Source organism: Typopeltis vanoorti, chromosome 9 (assembly GCF_054136105.1).
Source record: "Typopeltis vanoorti isolate ZY-2024b chromosome 9, IOZ_Tvanoo_1.0, whole genome shotgun sequence".
Classification (NCBI taxonomy): domain Eukaryota; kingdom Metazoa; phylum Arthropoda; class Arachnida; order Uropygi; family Thelyphonidae; genus Typopeltis; species Typopeltis vanoorti.
This window is the reverse complement of record NC_143557.1, coordinates 12643995-12664788: the sequence shown is the minus strand read 5'-3', so window position 1 is coordinate 12664788 and position 20794 is coordinate 12643995. Positions and strand designations below refer to the sequence as shown.

Genomic DNA, 20794 nt, shown 5'->3' with positions numbered 1-20794 from the left:
AGTTGGTGTGGTGTGGTACGGTACGGTATGAAGTCAGCAGTAATAAATTTATATGGAATAAGAAAGAAAGTAGTCAAAACACTAAATTAGCCATATAGAAGACAATGTTCAAATCTTTAACTTATGGATCTGAGAGCTGGGCTTGAATTAAAAATAAATCACTTGACCAAAGACTACAGACCACTGATATGAGAGTTCCGAGAAAGATTAGGAGAGTGAACAGACGACATCAATGGCAATAATATATTTAAAATGAGAATATTAGGAAAAAACTTGACATTGTTAACATCCAGAAATGTGTTAGCACAGCAAATCTCGGGCAGTATGGTCACTTATACAGAATGGGAGAGGAAAGATTAGCTAAACAAGTGTTCTTTGCCAAGTTGGCAGGGAAGAGATCAAAAGGAAGACAAAGATGTAGATAGATTGATACAGTAAAAAGTGTCTTAAAAGACACTTTTTACTGTGATATAATAGGAAAATATTGGAATCTTGACAGATAACAGATGAATTTGGAGGAAAATTGTTAATTGGAAGTTGGTAATGGTGCAATCTGTACACCCTGTGAGGGCATATGAGAAATTTGATGACGATGATGATAAAAACAGGAAGAAATACAAGAGGTTATTGTTCTGCAGAAAACACTGTACAGACTGTTGAGAGAGAGAGAGAGAAAAAGAGAGAGGAAGAAAATTACTACAAAAAGCAATAAATAAGGATATAAAGTAAAAAAAAAAAAAAAGCTACATTCAATGTAAAAAATGTGTAAGCAAGCAGACAAAAACATATGAGGGTGGCCTGAAAAGCTCTCGACCTCGTGACCATAGATGGCAACACTGTCAGCAAGATTTTTTTTTTTCTAAGTTGGTATATCTGTCATAAGCATCCATGTGGAATTGTAAGTCATTCTATCAAGTAGTTTGTTTTATACAGCTGTCTGAAGCAAAAGTGTTGTCTCTATCCCTTGAAATGGATAAAATTGAGTATCTGGCAATTATAAAATTCTTCGTAAAAGAAGGTTTAATGCCAAAAGAAATTCATTCGAAGTTCATAAAAGTTTATGGGCACTCCTCTCCTTCATTTTCGACAATTAAGAAACGGGCTGCCGAGTTTAAAAGTGGCTGTACCAGCCTTGAAGATGATCCACGTGAAGGACGTCCAAAAAGTGAAACAACACCAGAAATCATTGATCAAGTGCACGATATGGTATTGGATGACTGGTGAGTCAAAGTGAGTGAAATTGCTGAGACTATAGGCATTTCAAAAGAACATGTAGGACATATTTTGCATGAAGAATTGCAAGTGAAAAAGCTTTGGGAAAGATCGGTGCCATGCTTGCTCACAACAGATCAAAACCGCACTTGCATGAAAATCTCTGAACAGTGCTTGGAGCGTTTTAACAAGAATAAAACTGATTTTGTGCATCGAGTTATTACTAAGGATGAGACTTGGATTCACCATCACATACCAAAATCCAGGGAGCAGTCAACAGTGGACAGAAGCCGGTTGTTCAGCGCCAAAGAAGACAAGGTCATTGCATCAGTGTTTTGGATTGTTAAAGGCATTTTGTTTATTAATTAACTTGAAAAGGGTAAAACAATAATGGTGGAACATTATTCCGATCTTTTAACCAGACTAGACATAAAAATTCATGAGAAAAGACCTGGTTTGCAAAAGAAAAAAAAATCCTCTTTCATCAGGACAATGCACCTGCCCACAAAGGTGTTTTGGTAATGGGAAAATTAAGGGATCTTCACTATGAATTGTTGGAATATCCATCCTATTCCCTAGATTTGACTCCTTCTGACTTCTATCTCTTCATAAAACTCTTCCTCGCTGGTCAGTGTTTTTCTTCAAATCAAGAAGTGATTTCAGCTATAGAGGGGTATTTTGCAGATCTTACTGAGAACGACTACAGGGACAGGATAATGGCACTGGAGCATCGTTGGAATAAATGTATTAGTCTGAAGGGAGATTATGTTGAAAAATAAAAATAATTTTGAAATTATAAATTCGTTTTTTCATTTAGGCCCAGAACTCTGAACAAGACTGACTCAGACCAATGTTACTCTAAAGTTACTAATCAAAGTGGAAATGAAATTATCAAAAAAGGTCAAATCCTGTATTTATTTGGCTATCTAAATTACAGGAGGAAGATGCAAAGGAGTGATTAGAGAAGAAAACAGAAATTGCAAAATTAACCTTTAATTGAATGAAAAGTACATTAAGATCAACAAAAATATGCAAATAAACTGGATTAAGAATGATGAACTGCTTTATATGGTCAATTCTTCAACAGAAACATGGATAATGACAATATTAAAAGGACCAATGTTTCCAGATATGGAAATGCAGAAAAGCATTGAAGATCTTGTAGATTCTAGCTTTAGAACAGAGACGAAGTGGAACAGACACAAAAGTGGATGTAATAAAGTACCTGCATGAAACGGCAACAGCAAACATGGACCATGATGTGAAACACAAGTCTTTAAAAAATTTATTAGAGGAAAGAGCAGAAGGAAAGAGAAGGGGACAAATAAATGAATTATTCAAAATCATAAGGATTGACTCAGCATGAATATTAAGAGTGTAAAAAGAAGTGCTGAACGAGAATTGTAAGTACAGATATCACTCGATTAACACGGTTAATTAATCCCTCAATGTTACTGCGTATATCAAAATCGTGTTAATCAAATCTAATAATCAATGGTAAAAATTACAATTCGTCCATGATCGATTACTGTATTAATAATTCATTTTATATGGTACTCTTTTAGGAAATATAAAAAATGAATGCAAAGTAAATGTTTAATGAACACTTATACGTACATTAGCTGCCGCAATTTTTTTTTTTTTTTTATCAAAAGAAGTTATCAAGAGTCATTTGAACAGTTTTAGTTTTTTTTCTTATCAGCATAAATTCTACGATAACAAGCAAAATGACTCTCCAGACCTCGGCAAACAAGCAATAAAACATAAAGAAAAAACACTGCAAATATAAAACATGATGGTACAAATTAAGTGGATATTGAATCCAACATTATTTCATAGCCGAATATAGAAACTAAAAGTTTCGGCAGATGCAAGGATAAGTAACCTTATGGGCATTTCACAGTAAAGGTGGAGTAAGCTCCAGATCACTTTCCTTAGTATTTTCCATAAATGTAAAGCACATCTCCTAGAGGACATGTATGATAAATATTGAATTCAACATTATTTCATAGCCAAATATAGAAACTACAAGAGTTTCATGCCGAATATATAAAAACTAAAAGTTTCGGCAGATGCAAGCATAAGCAACCTTATGGGCAACTTGTAGTAAAGGTGGAGTAGTCTCCAGATCACTTTTCTTAGTATTTTCCATAATGTAAAGCACATCTCCTAGAGGATATGTATGATAAATAAGCCTTTGGCTCCCTATTTCAGTAATACATGGTTTATTTATTTTCAGTTTCAATCTAAAAATTATTGTACAAAGAATAAAAAAAAAACAACTAAACCATACTATGCTGACATCGGAGGTCATGGTATCTCTCAGATACAATTTACTGTCAAATATTACAAACCTTTATATAACATGTGTTAAACCAAAAAACAGCAAAAAACATTGAGGAATATCATTCGTAACATATGAATGCACAGCTACTCATGACCTCCAAGCTATACAATGAATTGTGTAAGAATATTTATATTAAATATTTTGCATGTATCTGTCAGATCAGCTGCAAGCTCTGCAGGGTTAAAGGCGTGTTAATCAAAACTCTTGCCGCGTATATCAAGGGATTGTCGCAATTAATTTCATCGTGTTAAGCAAGGGATACCTGTACTTATATATTTCCAAGCAAGAACATACATTCTTAATGGGTACAATAAGATTGTGTAAGTTAACAATTGAAATAAGCTTACTCAAGGTACGATTTATTTTCAGTTTGTGTATGAATGACTAGCAGGATATTCTAAATTGTGATTTAACTTTAAGGGAAGAAACACAGAACTAAGTCTGAATCAGGAAGAATTGAAATTGACAGACTTGTAATGCTATTGTGTGTGTGTGTGTGTGTGTGTGTGTGTGTGTGTGTGTGTGTGTGTGTGTGTGTGTGTGTGTGTGTGTGTGTAATATATATTAATGTGGATCAGACTGTGTAAATATTCCTTTTTGATTTAATAACAGCCCAAGATATGACTGTACGGAGATCCATGATAATCAACATTTTCTGAAACAAAGAATGACACTTGATGAATGGATGAAGCAATTATCAGATGGTTATAGAAAATATACACTTAAGTAATACAACTGGAACACATTTCAATGACAGAAGTAGAAACTTGATTGGAAAACAGAAAGGTTGAAAAACAGCTACAATAAATGATATCCAATAGTCTCTCTCTCTCTCTATCACACACACACACACACATGTAAAATCTCTTGTCATAATCAATTTATCATGTTCGTTTTTACATGTTTTCCTAGGGAGATTGCACTTAAAGAAATATCAAATTTTGTCTGTAATAATTTATATACTTGTAATAACTTAACCACGAGCCTTTGTTAAAATAATGTGGTACATGATGTCATTATGTAATGCCGTTAACACATGTCCACATATGGCAATTTCAAGAGATGCAAAGTATGACATCATCATGTTCGGATGTCAATATGTAATCATATACGGAAGTTTCGAGAGATGCATGCATGAATACAATGAAAGTCCAGGCATTTATAAGCCAAATCATCGAGAAGGATTGAGTCTTAGTTTTCAAGAATCTTCTCTTGCCTAGGTCCACCACCACGTGAGGTATGATGTCAGGAATCGAAAGAGAAGCATCATAGGTCTGAGGGTTCTCGATCATCTCATACCCGGGTCTGTCACCATGAGAAGTATTGTATCGATCGTCGGGAAGTCTTGCTAGGAAAGAGCTGCACATTTCCACCATGTTGAGGGTCCTAAAGGGCATAGAATAATCAACAACTCAGACAAAAAAAATTTGGTGGGAGATCAAGACCGAGTGAGCAGAAGGAAAGACAAAAAGGAGCAATTTCACGTGAACTAAAGATTCAAGAAAAAGGAAGTGCTGAACGAGAATACAATTCTCGTGTAAGTGCTTATATATGTGATATTTCCGAGCAAGAACGTACATTCTTATGGGTGCAATGAGATTGTGTAAGTTAACAACTGAAATAAGCTTACTCAAGGTATGCTTTATTTTCAGTTTGTGTATGTATGTATGACTAGCAGGATATGCTAAATTGTGATTTAATTTTAAGGGAAGAAACATAGAACTAAGTCAGAATCAGGAAGAATTGAAATTGACAAAGACATAATGCTATTGTGTGTATGTGTGCGCATGTGTAATATATATTAATGTGGATCAGACTGTGTAAATATTCCTTTTTGATTTAATTAAATAGTTTGTGAACAACATATTGGACTGATTCTGTCAATGCATTATCCTGAAGATTTCTAACCTGCATAAGACAAAGTTTAAGCGATCGATAATCAAGGCACGACTAATTAAAGATAAAGATTACCATAAGCAGGGAATGCTAACAATATCTGCTTTGTCTTTAGTTTAAAATCTTATAATCTCGGACTCAATTCATGGTCTAATTAGCATAGTCAAAAAACAAATGAATTTGTTAGACTATAGTGTGAGAGTATAAAGATATAGTAGAAATAAATAAATGGCGGCAGTCGATAGTTAAGGCAGTCTACCATTTACACCATTTCATGAAGTATAAGTAAAGAACAAAAAAGAAGCAGGGTTTGTGACAAAGGAGAAACAAAATATTAACACACACACACACACACACACACACACACACACACACACACACACACACACACACACACACACATGCGGCATAAAAGATTTATGGCTGCATGACATAATTCAGACAGCTTAGTCAAAACATTAAATCCCAAATAAAGATTACAACAGTTCAACAATAAAATTATTGTAAACCTGAAATGGTAAAAGACATTTCAGGAATAAGTGGCATCTAAACTGAAATCCTTTTATATATTCAGGTAGGAACTTTACAGTGAGTTAGCTTTGAATTAGGGACACCAACCTACTAATGCATTGGTCCACCTCTCTGTGATTCACAACTAGCAGATGCTTAAACAGATTCCACAAGGTGCCAAACATCCTCCACATAACTCAACCCCATGACCACTGCAGCAACTGTCAGTTCATGCTCATTCCAAGGATCAGCAGTTCTCACAACCTGCTCTAGCATTTTTCACACATGTTAATTGGGTTACAGTACGGGGGGGGGGATCAAGGCAATGTGGTGAATTCATTGTCATGTTCCTCAAACCACTCAAGTAGCTGTACAAGTCTGATGACAAGATGCATTGTCCTGTTGAAAGATTTCACTGTGGTTGGGGGTAGATCTCCTGCAGATATGGACGGAAATGGTGGGCTAACAGGTCCCTGTAGTGTTCACCATTCAGTGTTTGTGGGACAATAACCAACGAACCTAGGGTGTGCCAGGAAAAAGCTCCTTAAACTGTAACACCACTTCCACCAACCTGCTGAACCCCCAACTGTGTAACCAGGGGATAGGGTTTCATGCTGTTTATGGCAAATGAGAACCAGGCCATCAGCATAGTGCAGTAGGAAACAGGACTCATCACTCCAAACGAATTTCTTCCATCTATCGAGTGTCCATTGCTGATGTTCCTTGGCCCATGCAAGATAATGTTTGCAATGCCTGGCAGCCATTATGGGTATCCTTGTTGGTCACTGGCTGTGGAACCCCAGACGAAGCAAGGTACAGTGCATCATGTATGTGGAAATGGGTTGAACTGCTCACCCACAAGTATAATCTGCTGTCGTACTGTCAGATGTCTGTTCATAGTTAATCCAGTCCTGATGTAAAATTTCTCATGATAAGTGACTTCGTAACTTATCATTTTCATCTTTACGTGGTTTTTGTTTAGGAGAATGTACTCAGAATATTAGTACATTTATTTTTTGACTGAAATAATCTTTTCTGTAATAATATTGTATTGAACCTTTGTTAAAATAATGTGGCACATGACATCATAATGTAAGATTATTAAGTAATGCTAAATCAGTAAATCTAATGCTAAAGTTGGTGAACAATTCTGAGAATTGCTATAGTTGGAAATTTCCAAAGACCAGCAAAGAATGATGTCATCACATCCAAAAGTCAGTACGTGACAATAGTTGCCATGGACAAAAAATTCCAAAGACACGCGAAAATGATGTCAGAAGGTAAATACGCGACCAATTTCAAGAGACGTGAAAATGCACACAAGGGAAGTCAGGGCCTATATAAGGCAATTCATTGGGAAGGAATTTTGTCTGAGGGTTTTTTAGTTCTTCTCTTACTGATCCCTGTCATGCCAAGATAGCTTCAGAATTCTAAAGAGAAGTGTCAAGGGTTCCAAGTCTTCTAAACTGGGTATATCACCATGCAAGAAATATTATGTCATTCATCTCGAAGGGAAGGAGATCTACATCAGCACCAGGGTAAGGGTCCTATAAGGCAAGGCATAGTCGACAACCCCAACAAAGAAGAAATTTAGCAGAAAAACAGGAACGTGTCAGCAAGGAAAGACAGACAAGAAGAAGAATTATGTGTGAACAAAAGGTTAATGTAAAAGACTGTCTGCTGAACAAGAATTGTAAGTAGTTGTAATACTGGACAAGAATATGTCAAGTGTCTATGTTTATGAGATAATGTATATTAATGTTGAATTAGGCTTAACCAAGGCATGTTTTCTATATAGTTAATGTTATGCCAGATTGTGAATTAGCTTAGAAGTAAAGTTAGATTAGAAAGGAGTGAGACTAGCAAGAGAATTGTAATGACATGGTGTGTGTGTGTATATATATATATATACACACACACACACACACGAATGTAACTCATTCTGTATGTATTTCTGTTTGTCTTAATTAAATGGTTTGTAAACAACACAGACTGATTCTGTCAATGCACTATCCTAAAAAATTCAAACCTGCATAAGATAGAAGTTTACATGAATTATATTTAAGCCACGACTAGTTTAAAGTAAGAATAGTATAAGCGGGGAATATAAACGATATCTGCTTAGTCTTTGATTTAAGATCTTATATTCTCATTCTCAAAATATAGTCTAACTGACACAGTTGTAAAACAAATAAATTTACTACTGATCAACAATTTTCCACCAAATTAATCTATTACCTTTTATTATTATTATTATTATTTGACACCTCAAGGGAGTCCAAAGACTCATCGAGGGAAAGCACCTTCTCTACAACTCTGTCTCCACCACTCAATTCACCAGCTGACTCCACCAACGGCATCTACCGCTGACCACCACCACTAGTATTTCCACAGACAATCATCCATGCCCATGGTGGGATTCGAATCCGCAGCCTTTTGGCTGGAGAGCAGATACGCTAACCACTCGGCCAACCAGGCTGGCCGGGAGCATTTTTTTATCTTCCAAGACTAGAACATTATCAGACCTTATATTACAGTCTTCCAGAGCACTTTTTTACTGTATCAATCTGCCTACATCTTAGTGTTCCACTCAGTCTTTTTTTCCAAGCATTCTTTGCCTCTCAGGCAAAGAAAACTTGTTTTGCTAATCTTTACTCTCCCATTGTGTTTAAGTCACAATATCGTCAGAGATTAGCTTTACTAACACATTTCTAAATGCGAACAATGGCAAGTTCTTTCATAGTATCCTCATTTTTAATGTGATACGGCTATTGATCGCATCTGTTCACTACATTAATCCTTCTCAGAACTCTCATATCAGAGGTCTCCAGTCTTTGATCAAGTGTTTTATTTCCAACTCAGCTCTCATATCCCTAAGTTAAAATTAGTTTGAACACTGTCTTGAATACAACTAATTTAGTGTTTTAAGTACTTTTTTTACTTATTTCATATAAATTTATTCTGCTGACTTCCTACCTGATGATGGTACAGCATGACAGAATTTCATGCCAGTTGGGACATTGCCTGGTTAAACAAGGCACTCATTGTTTTTGCCATCGAACCTGGGTGAACAGTGAAGCCTGGTACTGGAACAAATCCTGAAACACACCCCAAATTAACATGACCAGAGTTCAAGATCGGTACTATCAACATAAGAAACCTGAATGGAAAAGAAATGGAGGTGGATGAAGGAATTGGATAAGTAACAGATAAATATAATAGAGGTAACTGAAACAAAAAAAAAAAAAAAAAAAAGACAAAAACTGGTGAGATCATCATTCTAAGCAATAAATACAAAATGTTATATTCAGGCAATAACAATTAGGGAAAGGAATAAGAGGCAAGGAATACAAAAAGTCTCACTGATTATGTTATTGTTGATAGGGATGAATTTCACTGGTGGAGGACACTAGAGTGTACAGAGAATTTGAAATTAGAAGTGGTCACCATTTAGTCTTGGGCAGGATAAAATTGAATTTCATATTAAAAGAAGAACATGTAAGACAGTTTTAAAGTGAATAAAAGTTGAGAAGCTCTCAGATGTGAACTGTAGACTAAAATCCACAAACATTATTCAGAAAAAATGAAAAAGAGTTTGAGAAAAGGAACTAAACCTTTGAGATTCAGTGGCAAGCTCTGAAGAAAACACTGATTGATTCAGCCCAAGATGCATGTGGTGAGGTTGTCTGCAAGGATAGAAAAATCAAAACTTCATAGTGTACACAGGAAGTTAAAGAGATAGTGAAGGAAAAGAAGAAAAGCATATCGAAAGTCCCTGGCAAATAAGCCAGCCTGTGCTCTTCGAGAATACAGAGACAAATGTAAGAAAGCTAAACACTGTAAAAACTAGGTAAACAAAAGTCATGGGAAGACTTTGGTAAGAACATAGAAAATAAATATCAGTAAGGTCGCAAAATATTATGGAGGCGGTTGAAAAAGTTCAGAAATGGAGGAAAGTGTTGTAAAAGGAATTAGAGATACTAAGGGTGACATGAAAACTGGAGAAAAAGATATCCTTGATGTATGGAGCAATTACTTCGAAAAACTGCAAAGTGAAACAAGCAGTGATAGCACAGTGGTTAAAAAACACTCAACAGGTAAGCAATCAGGAATACATAACTATACTAGAAAAAGCCATCAAAAGCCTGAAATGTGGAAAGGCAGCAGGAGTAGATGATATTCGACAAAAAATGCTCTAGTATTGAGGTATAAAAGTCTTACAGTGGCTGCACTGCATAGTTCAGAAGGCTTGGACAGAGGGACAAATTCGAGATGATTGGAGGAGAGCTCTCATAATACCCATATATAAAAAGGAAAGTAAAACTGAATGTGAGAATTACAGAGGTATTTCCCTACTGAGTGTTCCTGGCAAGATTTATGCAAGTATACTTGATAAACGGTTGAGAAGGATTGTGGAAGAACAAGCTGGATTCAGGCCAAATAGAGGCTGTCACTATCAGATTTTCACTTTACAACAAATTTCACTTTACTTTGTTATATTCCCAAGAAATCATGGGAATATAACAAAGATCTGTATTTAAGTTTTGTAGACCTGCAAAACGTATATGACAAGGTGCCAAGAGAAAAGCTATTCAAAACGCTAGTTACATAGTGGCAATGGGGCATTATATCAAGCAATACTTGGTCTTTATTTCAGTTGTAAGACAGAAGTTAGAATTAAAGGTAGTGCAGGAAGATAGCTTGATATTAAATCTGGTGTCAGACAAGGATGTACATTATCCCCTCTGTTATTCATTATCTATATGGATCACATTATGAAGGAAAGCGTTATTGAACCTGATATCAAAATTAGAGATCTCAGCTCTTTACTTCAATCAGATGATGTTATACTTTTAAATAAATCCAGTACAAGTCTGGAATATTCCCTGACTAAACTGAGTAACTGTTGTAATAACGGTATAAAAATCAGCAACAACAAGACAAAGACAATGAAAATTGGCAGAATCCAATGCATTCTCCAAGAATACAATCTGATTAACTTGCCAGGAACTTTTGATATGCTTTCTTCTTTTCCTTCACTTCTTGAACTTCCTGACAATACCATTCTGATTTTTTCTATTCTTACAGACCTCACTACATGCCTAAAATACTACATCACTAAAATATGTAAAATGTTTACATATTTTAGTCTACAGTTCACCACAGAATGCTGCTTGACTTTTACTCATTTTAAAACTTTCTTAGAGTCTCTTCTTTTCGATATGAAATTCAATTTTATCCTGCTCAAAATTAAAGTGATTATGTCCAATTTCAAATTATCTGTACACTCATGTATCCTGAACCAGCATGAAGATATTACTATCAACAATAACATTACCAATAAGACTTTTTTTTTTTTTTTTTAATTTCTTTCTTCTTCTCTCCACGTTAATTTAGCACATTTTAATGCTGGAATGTTGTGCTGTAATAACTCATTCATGTCCAGTACAGAAATCAGTAGGTGTTCACCATTTTCATTAGCTTTGTTCTATTCTCCAAATTTACCCAGAACACTTCTATGTGTAAAGTAATCATTTCTTTCTCATCTATTTAGATCTCCAATAATTACCAACTTGTCGGCTCTACTTGATATTGCCTCCAATTCAAGAAGATTATCCTCACATGCACGGTGGAATACTATAGCGTCTCCTTTTCCCTGCTGTTGCCTGAATATAACATTTTGTATTTGTTGCTTAGAAAGATCTTACCTGTTTTTGCCTTCTTTGTTTCAATCATACTATTATGTCAATCTGGTACTAATCCAATTCTTCTGCTAGTTCTATTCCTTTCCACTGATGCTTTTTAAATTGATAGCAGCAATCATGAACTCTGCTGATGTGGAGTTGGGATGTGTTCTGAGATTTGTTCCCATAACTGACTTTGCACTGTTAGTCCCGGTTCCTTGAAGAAAACAACATAGTCCTTGTTTAACCAAGCATGAAATTCTGTCTCACTGTACCATCATTTTATGTTGTGGTTTAAGCCAATAACAATACAATTTGGTCAGCTAAATCCAAAACTGCCAGCCTATCCTCATTTGTTCATTATCCAGGTAGATACATAACAACGTGCACCACAAGAAGGTGAGGAATGGACATTAGTCAGCAGTCCCAGTCAGTTTTCCACTCTTCTTGAAAGGCTATCTGGAGGTCTCCTCCCAATTATATAGCTTTGACTCTTAAGCAAATTACAGCAAATAATTATATGACAAAACATGCTCTGGTACAAAAAAGAAAATATTAGTATAAATTTTTCATACCAGAACATCCTCGTGAGTGACTGTAGGATGAAGATTTGTAACCAAAACGTTGTATCCAGATTCACAATCGCCAGTGTCTATCAGGAAGTGATTCTGCAATCTTTCAGTAATGGAGCTGGAACACGAAGGGCAGTTTTGCTGTTGGGTGTATATTTATATAAATAAGTAATAATGTTATACAATCATTCTCATTTCTAAAACACAAGATTTTTTTATTTATTTATTTTACCATTCCATAATACTGATCAGTTTCACCCTAACTTGTAAAATTCAATTTTGAAATACACTCTTTCTAAGGTATACATTTTTGGTCGTTTTTATAGATAGAAATACACTTTTATTAATACAGACCAGTATTTTACAAATAAACATTTATTAAAACCTACCAGTTTCGCCAGCAAACTGTCTGGCTTTTTCAAGGTATTACGGAGATATGAAAGTAAATGCCAATTAAAAGGAACATAAAAAACGTTGTCTATGTCATTTACTTTCATATCTCCGTAATACCTTGAAAAAGCCAGACAGTTTGCAGGCGAAACTGGTAGGTTTTAATAAATGTTTATTTGTAAAATACTGGTCTGTATTAATAAAAGTGTATTTCTACACTCTTTCTATTAAATGTTTAGCAAGTCAAGCCTAATTCTTTTTGGAAAGAAAGGACTAATTTTTTTTTGAAATACATACCTTTTAAAAAATATAAATAAATAAAATATTTTTTTTGTGAGGAAAAAAAAGGTTTTCATGAATATGCAATACAGACTTCATATACTTAATCCTTAAAGCATCGACTACTGCATCCACATGTCAAAGATGTCATACAAAAATGTCAACAGTACAATTGTACAACATTTGAATTCTCGTGTTCATGATTCTTGTTACATAACTGACAAAGACCACAGGTTTTTTTTGTTACAATGGACTGTTTGCTATAATGAATTTTCTTTCTAATACATTTATCTATGGAACTTTACAGTAGCTTGTTATAATGATGTTTGGTTTAGTTAGAGATAACAGTATGATACACTTCTAAACATTAACAATAATTTGAAAGGTAAGAGGTCTGTTTGAAGAGATCAAACACTGAACTTCAGACAGTTTCATGTTTAGTCTCTAGAGTAAGCGTTCCAAATCACATGAAAATAGTATTTAAAAATAAATAAATAAAAACAAACAATACTAGTGTACTATAAGTTATAAGAGCAACTTGGCAACCAGACTATCCTCTCGATCTCCTGGTTACAGCACATGAACTCAATCACACAAATTAGCTCTCTTAAGGGCAAGATCTTTCACCCTTGACACATTGATAGTAGAAGCAGGAACGAATGATTTGAAAGGAGACAAAATGGCTATGTGAGAGGATTTGAAGGAATTACTTGAGGTAGCAAAAGAGAAGAGTGAGAGAGTTAGGATGGTGAGTCTGTTGCTGCAGTATGACAGTGAAGAGTATAGAAGGAGGGCCAAAATTGCTAATGACTTAATGCATGAATTATGCAGGAGGAGTGGTGTGGAATCTGTGGAGTTCGATGGGCAAAAGCATTCATATAAGATGGATGGTTTACATTAGAATGGATTTGGTGTACGGAGACTTGAAAAGGTGTTGTTGAATGAAGTGGAAGTGCAGAATCAGGGAAACTAGAGTCATTAAGGGGAGGGGGAGAGAAGTAGATATGCAAACTTTAGGGAGACAGTTGAGTGTATGAATGTGTGTAATATGCTCGTGCAAGTACGAAGGATAACAAATCAGAATGGGATAGTTAGTACAAGGCATCAAAATAGGGATGGGACAAATGGGCTTCTGCAATTCATGTATACTAATGCCAGAAGTATTAGGAACAAGAAGGAAGAATTTTTGGCCTTGGTTGACACTTCCAGGCCACAGGTTATTGGCATTAGCGAAACATGGCCCGACAGAAGACGACATAGCTAGTGGGATTGAATGCGAGGGGTATGGTATGTTCAGGAGTGACAGGGAGAATAAAATGGGGTGGGGAGTGTTATTGATGATAGCTGATGAGCTACAGCCAAGGAGAATAGAAGTGGAACTGCAGGATAGAGAAAAGAGCACATTTGAGGCTATTTGGTGTGAGATTGAAACTAGCAGAACAAAATATACAGTTGGGTGCTGTTATAGACCAGGTGATGGAATAGATGGTGAAGATAGCATGCATAAGCAAATAGAAGAAATGAGTGGAAGGATGGTAATTATTATGGGAGATTTCAACTATGGTAACATTGATTGGAAGGAGGAGAGGACACATGGGAGGAAGAAATTGGATTTTATGCGGTTATTGTTATTATTATGAGACAACTCCAGGGAGTGCGAAGACTCATCAAGGGAGGGCACCTACTCTACAACTCTGTCTTCACCACTCCATCCACCAACTTCAACAAACCGCAACTACCACAAACCACACAAATGCCATCTACCTCCAACTACCACCATATGCAAGACTTTACAAGAAATTGAAGAAATATGAAGAATACTTTTACTTAACAAACAATTTAGATTTTGGGTGTGCACGGAAGAACACTCTTTTTTGTTTTTAATCCATCTTCTTTAATTGCATCACCAGAAAAATGGCGTTAATTTATTAATAATTGAGCCTGCATGGCCCTTTGGATACAATGCCTGGTTCCATAACACTACACACTACCTGAAAGAAATCATTATAGGTTCAATTCCAATCGCTTAGCAGAGGAACTCTTTTCTGCCTTGCATTGTCTGGTTCTCATGTTAGTCAATCTTTGGCACATGCAATTAGGTGCTCCCTCCTGAAAACTCCAATTCCTAACATTTCAGCTCAAAATATTATTATTATTACCACCCCATGCGGTTATTAAGGGATAACTATCTGCGACAGCATGTAATGGAAAATACTGGGTCAGAGAGTGCTTGACCTAGTAATTGCATCTGAGAATTTGGTTGTAATGAATATGACCACATTGCCACCAATTGGTGAGAGTGATCATAGGGTCTTGACTTGGGAGGTGGCTGAAGGTGTGGAATTTACAATTAAGACAGGGTACATGTGGAATTATCGGGCTGGTAAGTAAGTCGAATTGGAGGTAAAGTCCAGTATTCTTAAGTTTTCTTAATAACAGTATCAACCTGTCTGTATATAGAAAACTTACGAATACTGGACATTACCTCCATTTCGACTCGTCACATCGTATATCCCAGAAACTTTGCATTATCCATATGCTTAAGAAAAGAGCTATACAGTACACCACTAACCAAGATGACTTACAAGAAGAATTAACTACAATATCCAGAGAGCTATCCTTAAATGGTTATCCAAAAAGACTCTGCAACAAGATTCTCTTTTCGGATACACCACAAAGACAACGTGATGACACTCAATACATCAGTACTATAACTATTCGATTTGTCAGCAGCATTTCCAAAAAATTGGCTATCCTTCTAAAACCACACATTAGAGTAGCATTCAGGCCAGTTAATACTATTCGGAAATTTTTAAGATCACCGAAAGACCCTCATCCATCCTACAAGTACTCTGGAGTATATAATATACCTTGCTCCTGTGGTGTTAGTTACATTGGTCAGACCTCTAGAAGCTTCGAAACAAGACAAAAGGAGCACATAGGCTATGTTAGAAACAACAGACAAGATATTTCAGTCCTTTCTTCCCACTTTGCCACTACCAACCATCTGATTGAGTGGAATAAGAGTCATATGCCCTATATAGAAGAAAACTACAATTCCAGAACCTTCAAGGAAGCTGCTATAGTTGCCCGTTCAACAGGAAACCTAAATAAGAATCAAGGTCTAATCCTACCAGAAATTTGGAAAACTTTAATCAGATCACTAAACATCAAAGAAATGAACTTTCACGGCAATTACATCAGGTCCCGTAACAAATAAATCATGTTCCCAAGACACGGTATTGTCTCGCACAGTACTAATTTTGTATGAATTAGAACTGTCAGTTAAAACCTAGTCTGCTGCCTTCATATCGCTTACAATTGCATCCCTGAAGATGCCGATAGCAAAAAATCGGTGAAACTAGTAGGATTATAAATATCTACTCACTTGACTAATATTCCTAAAATGTGTTTTAGTTTCTAATACAAGTAGTCAAGAAAGAAAATCACACTATAAAAGATTTATTCGTATAGTTAAAAAATGTTTTTCTTGTGTAAGATAAATTAACACAGATGATTGTGTGCAAATATGTTAAGATGATGAAATATTTGTTTAAGAATGATATAGACTTTAAAGATTGATTGTCCCCTCATACTTTTTGATTGGCATTTCTACACAAGCTGTATTAATAAAAGTTTTTGTGTGAAATACGGCTTTTTTTTGCTTGACGATGGAAGCCCCTTGTTAAAATTTCCATAGCTCAGCACTGCTGGTAAGTATGACAAGCTTAGGAGTTTGATTGGTTCAGTGCCATGGCATGTAAAACTGCAAGGGCTGGATGTTGATAGTGCATGGGAGCCGGTTAAGAAGTGTTTGCAGGAGGCAATGGCTGACTGTACACCTAGAGTCCGAATAATAAATCAAGTAGGGGTTAAATGGATGAATAACACCATTAGGCTTGAGCTGCAAAAAAAGAAACAACTGTGGAGGGAATTTAACAAGAAAGGTAACCAGCAGGCACATGAACAGTATAAAGCACAGGCTAGAAGGGTAACGAGTGTGGTAAGAAAAGCAAAAGCGGATTATGAAAGAACATTAGCTTGTGCAGGCAAAAGAGAATCCCAAACAGTGTTTACAATATGTTGCAAGTAAAAGAAAAAATGTATATGGCAGAATGATTCTAAAGAAGGCCAATGATAGGGAGATAACCGAATCAGTTGATATAGTGGAATTACTGAGCAAGCACTTTGCAAGAGTATATCATCCAGGTGGAAACATTGCAGAAATGAATGAACCAATAGCTTATACGGGAATTGTGGTGAATGAAGCGGAGGTGAATAGTCAATTACAAAACCTCAATGTCAATACATGTGGGATTGGATGATATACCAGCTCATGTCGTACGTGAAGCGGCTAAAGAACTGTCAGTGCTCTTGACCATTTTGTTTAATTTGAGTCTCGGATCTGCGTTAGTCCTGAGGGGGTGAAAAGAGGGGAAAATAGTTCCACTGCATAAAGGAGGTTCCAAGAGTGCTGTTGTAAATTACCGACCGATCAGCATATCAGGAATCGTTGTCAAGGTCTTGGAGAAAATAGTCAAGAGGAAAATGCAGGATGGGATAGATGAAAATGGGATACTGTATGGGGGGACAGCATGGTTTTGTGTTTTGTGAAGGGTAGATCATGCCTCAGTAACTTGCTCACGTTTTATAACACAGTGACAGCTGAACTGAATAAGGGTAATGGGTTTACAGTGATTCTACTGAACCTTGCTAAGGCCTTTGACAGGATACCACATGCAATTCTAATCAGTAAACTGCAGCATATGGGGATGGATATAGGGTTGGTGAGATGGATAGGAGGGTGGTTGATGGAGCGATATCAGAGTGTGGTTTATTCAGGAGTAGAGTCCAGAAGACAGCCTGTGACTAGTGGTGTGCCGCAAGGTTCTGTTCTTGGACCACTACTGTTCATTTTGTTCACTAATGATATAGGAAAGGATCTGAGAGGAAGTGTTCACTTGTTTGCTGATGATGCAAAGTTGGGTAGAGCAATAGTGAGTGCACAGGATGTCAAAATTTTGCAGGATGATTTGGATAGTTTGGAGGACTGGGCTAAGGAGAATGGATGCCAATTTAATGTGGCAAAGTGTAAGGTTATGCATTTTGGGTTGAAAAGATTAGCAGCAGTATATCACATTGGTGGAACCGTACTCCAGGAGATTGACAAGGCCAGGGATTTGGGAGTGTTGGTGGATAGGGAGTTGAAGTTCAGGGGGGCACATTGCAAAAGTGACTAAATCAGCTCATCAAATCACTTGGTTGCTGAAAAATACTTTAACAAGCAGAGACAAACAGGTTATTGTTCCTCTATATTGAGCCTTGATAAGATCCCATCTCGACTACTATGCCCAGATATGGGTGCCAGGGTTTCTTCTTGATGGGGAGGAGGTGAAGAGGATCAAGAAACGAGTGACCAAGATAATAGATCTATAGAATGAACCTCATGAGAACAGGCTGAAGATTTGTGGGTTGCAGAAATTGCACAAATTACTGAAGGGTTTCTATAAGATTAATTCAGAAGATATTTTTGAGAATAGGACTGGTGGTGGGAGGACTAGGAGTCATACATGGAAGCTGGGCAAGAGTGTGGTTAGCAAGGGTGTTAGAGCTAGGTTTTTTACTTGGAGAGTTGTGAATGAGTGAAATAAGCTGCCAGAGTCTGTTGTGGGTGCCATGACTGTGAATGAGTCAAGGCGAGGTATGATAGATACTGTGTGAACATCGAATAGTTGTTCTTGACATGATGTTAGCCTCCCTCAATGAGTCTATCAGCTCCTTGGAGTTGCCCATAATAATAATAATAATAATAAAAGATGACTAGAAATATTGGACCTGTTGTCCGAATTTGCCAAATTAAAATTGAGGGTATATGTAGAGCAAAATGTGAATACCTCTCAAAGTTTTATATGACTGCAATGTCAATGTTGTTCTTGTCAAGAGACTCACTGTAAGGATGAGAATCAGCTCCACTGCAGGGTCCGAATTCCTGGTTACATTATCATTGGAGCCACTTACCATCATGCACATGGCCTTACCACCAATGTACGTAGTACCCTAAAAGATTCCTACCTCATTACAACCAGCATTGTCGGTGGCATGCATCTGATAACTATGATAGGGAACATAACCATTACCAACATGTATAAACCCCCTGCCCTCTTGTGGCCTCCACAAGTTCTACCAGTGTACAACCACCCTGCGATGCACATAGGTGTCTTTAATAGCCATCATATGCTATGGAAATGTGCTTCCACCAATGAATGGGGAGAGACTTTGACTGAATGAGCAGAAATTCACAACATGTACTTTTAATTTTTGATGCAAAAGATAGATCTTCCTTCGGGTTAGTAGCTTGGAACAGGGAATACAACCCCGACCTCTGCTTCGTTACTCAAGACAACAATGGACAAGCATTACCTACGTCAAGAAGAGGTATCTCTAACTTTCGGCAAAGCCATCATAGACCAATTATATTAGAGGTAGGTCTGCAGACACTCCCCCCCCCTTGTCAGATCCATCCACCTGCTGTAAAGACAGGAAGCAAATGTATCCCAGAAAGCCAACTGGGATGGGATACATTTGCTTCCTGTCTTTACAAATATGTCTGTTGGATCCCTCCAACATGAATAATTACAAGAGATTCGTGGGAGCTCTTTTAGCTGTAGGTAAGAAGACCATACCAAGAGGCTCTGGAAGGAGTACATCCATGGATGGGACGATGATAGTAATAACCTGTACCAAGAATACCAAGAGTGTGGCGATCCTGACATTGCAGTTGAACTCATTCACAGTCTTGACACCAACTGACAGAAGAAATGGACTGAGACAGTAGAAAGACTTGATTTTCAGCACTCCAGTAGAAATACATGGAGCCTTATAAGAAAACTAGGTAATGGAACCCTGACAGTCCAGGAACAATCAGCTATTTCTCCTAACCAATATGCATCACATATTGTCAACACATCAAGACATACAACATACTCTTCAAATAAAAAGAGAACTTATATATTTGAAAAAAACAGACCATCAGACCCTTTATCTTTGCAACTTTTCAATTTTGAAGACATTAACACTGCTCTAATGGATATGAAACCAGGCAAGGCTACAGGTTTCGACAGAATTCATCTTGATTTCCTGCTGAAGACAGGTCAAAAAGCTATACGGTGGTTGGCTTGCTTTTTCTCTGACATTCTCCAGACTGGTAGACTTCCGAAAGAGTTTAAGAGGACAAAAATTATCATCATCATGCCTATCAAGGATTTAGGCCTAGAGTGGCCTGTTCCAGCCTTAGAAGTCATTGTTGAATCTTTTAAGAGGACGTCCTGGTTTGTTTTTTTTCCTAATGGTTTGTTTTGGTAATCTTCCTGTTTTCATTCTTTGAACATGTTTGTTTATATTTTTTAATTTTTTCTATTACTGATTCCTGGTTTAATTCTTTCATAATTTCTTCATTTCTTTTGTGATCAAATAGAATATACTTGGCAGTTTTTCTCATAAACTTCATTTCAGCTGTTATTAATCTTTGTCTTTTTGTTTTATTGTCCAGATTTCACTTCCCCACATTAGGACTGGTAGGGCTAATGTATTATATACTTTTAGCCTGGTTTGTTTTTTTTAACTAGGTTTGGTTTAATATAGAGTTAATTACACCTGTTATTTTTAAATATTTTGCAATTTTTAGGTTTATATCTTTTTCATTTTCACATGTAATCATACAACCTAGGTAATTAAATGAATTCACCTGTTCTAAAATCTTGTTATCTATTACTATTTTAGTTTTTATTGGATCTTGTCCTTTAATGCCATAGTTTTTGATTTTTCTGTTGATGTTATCATACCCATAAACTTTGGCTATCTCATTTAGATTTAAAATAGCTTTCTGCAAGTTATCTTCAGAGTTT

General features: G+C 36.4%; 1 protein-coding gene across 3 annotated transcripts in view; it reads right to left on the bottom strand.

Moving 5' to 3' along the window:
- The window catches only part of LOC150102888 (uncharacterized), a 327651-nt gene that overhangs the window by 118501 nt on the left and 188356 nt on the right, over window positions 1-20794 (bottom strand). For all 3 annotated transcript variants that reach the window (XM_090398187.1, XM_090398188.1, XM_090398185.1), the window contains one exon: window positions 12225-12362. In XM_090398187.1, coding sequence (XP_090254313.1) covers window positions 12225-12362 — 138 coding nt within the window. The remainder of the gene's footprint in view (window positions 1-12224; window positions 12363-20794) is intronic.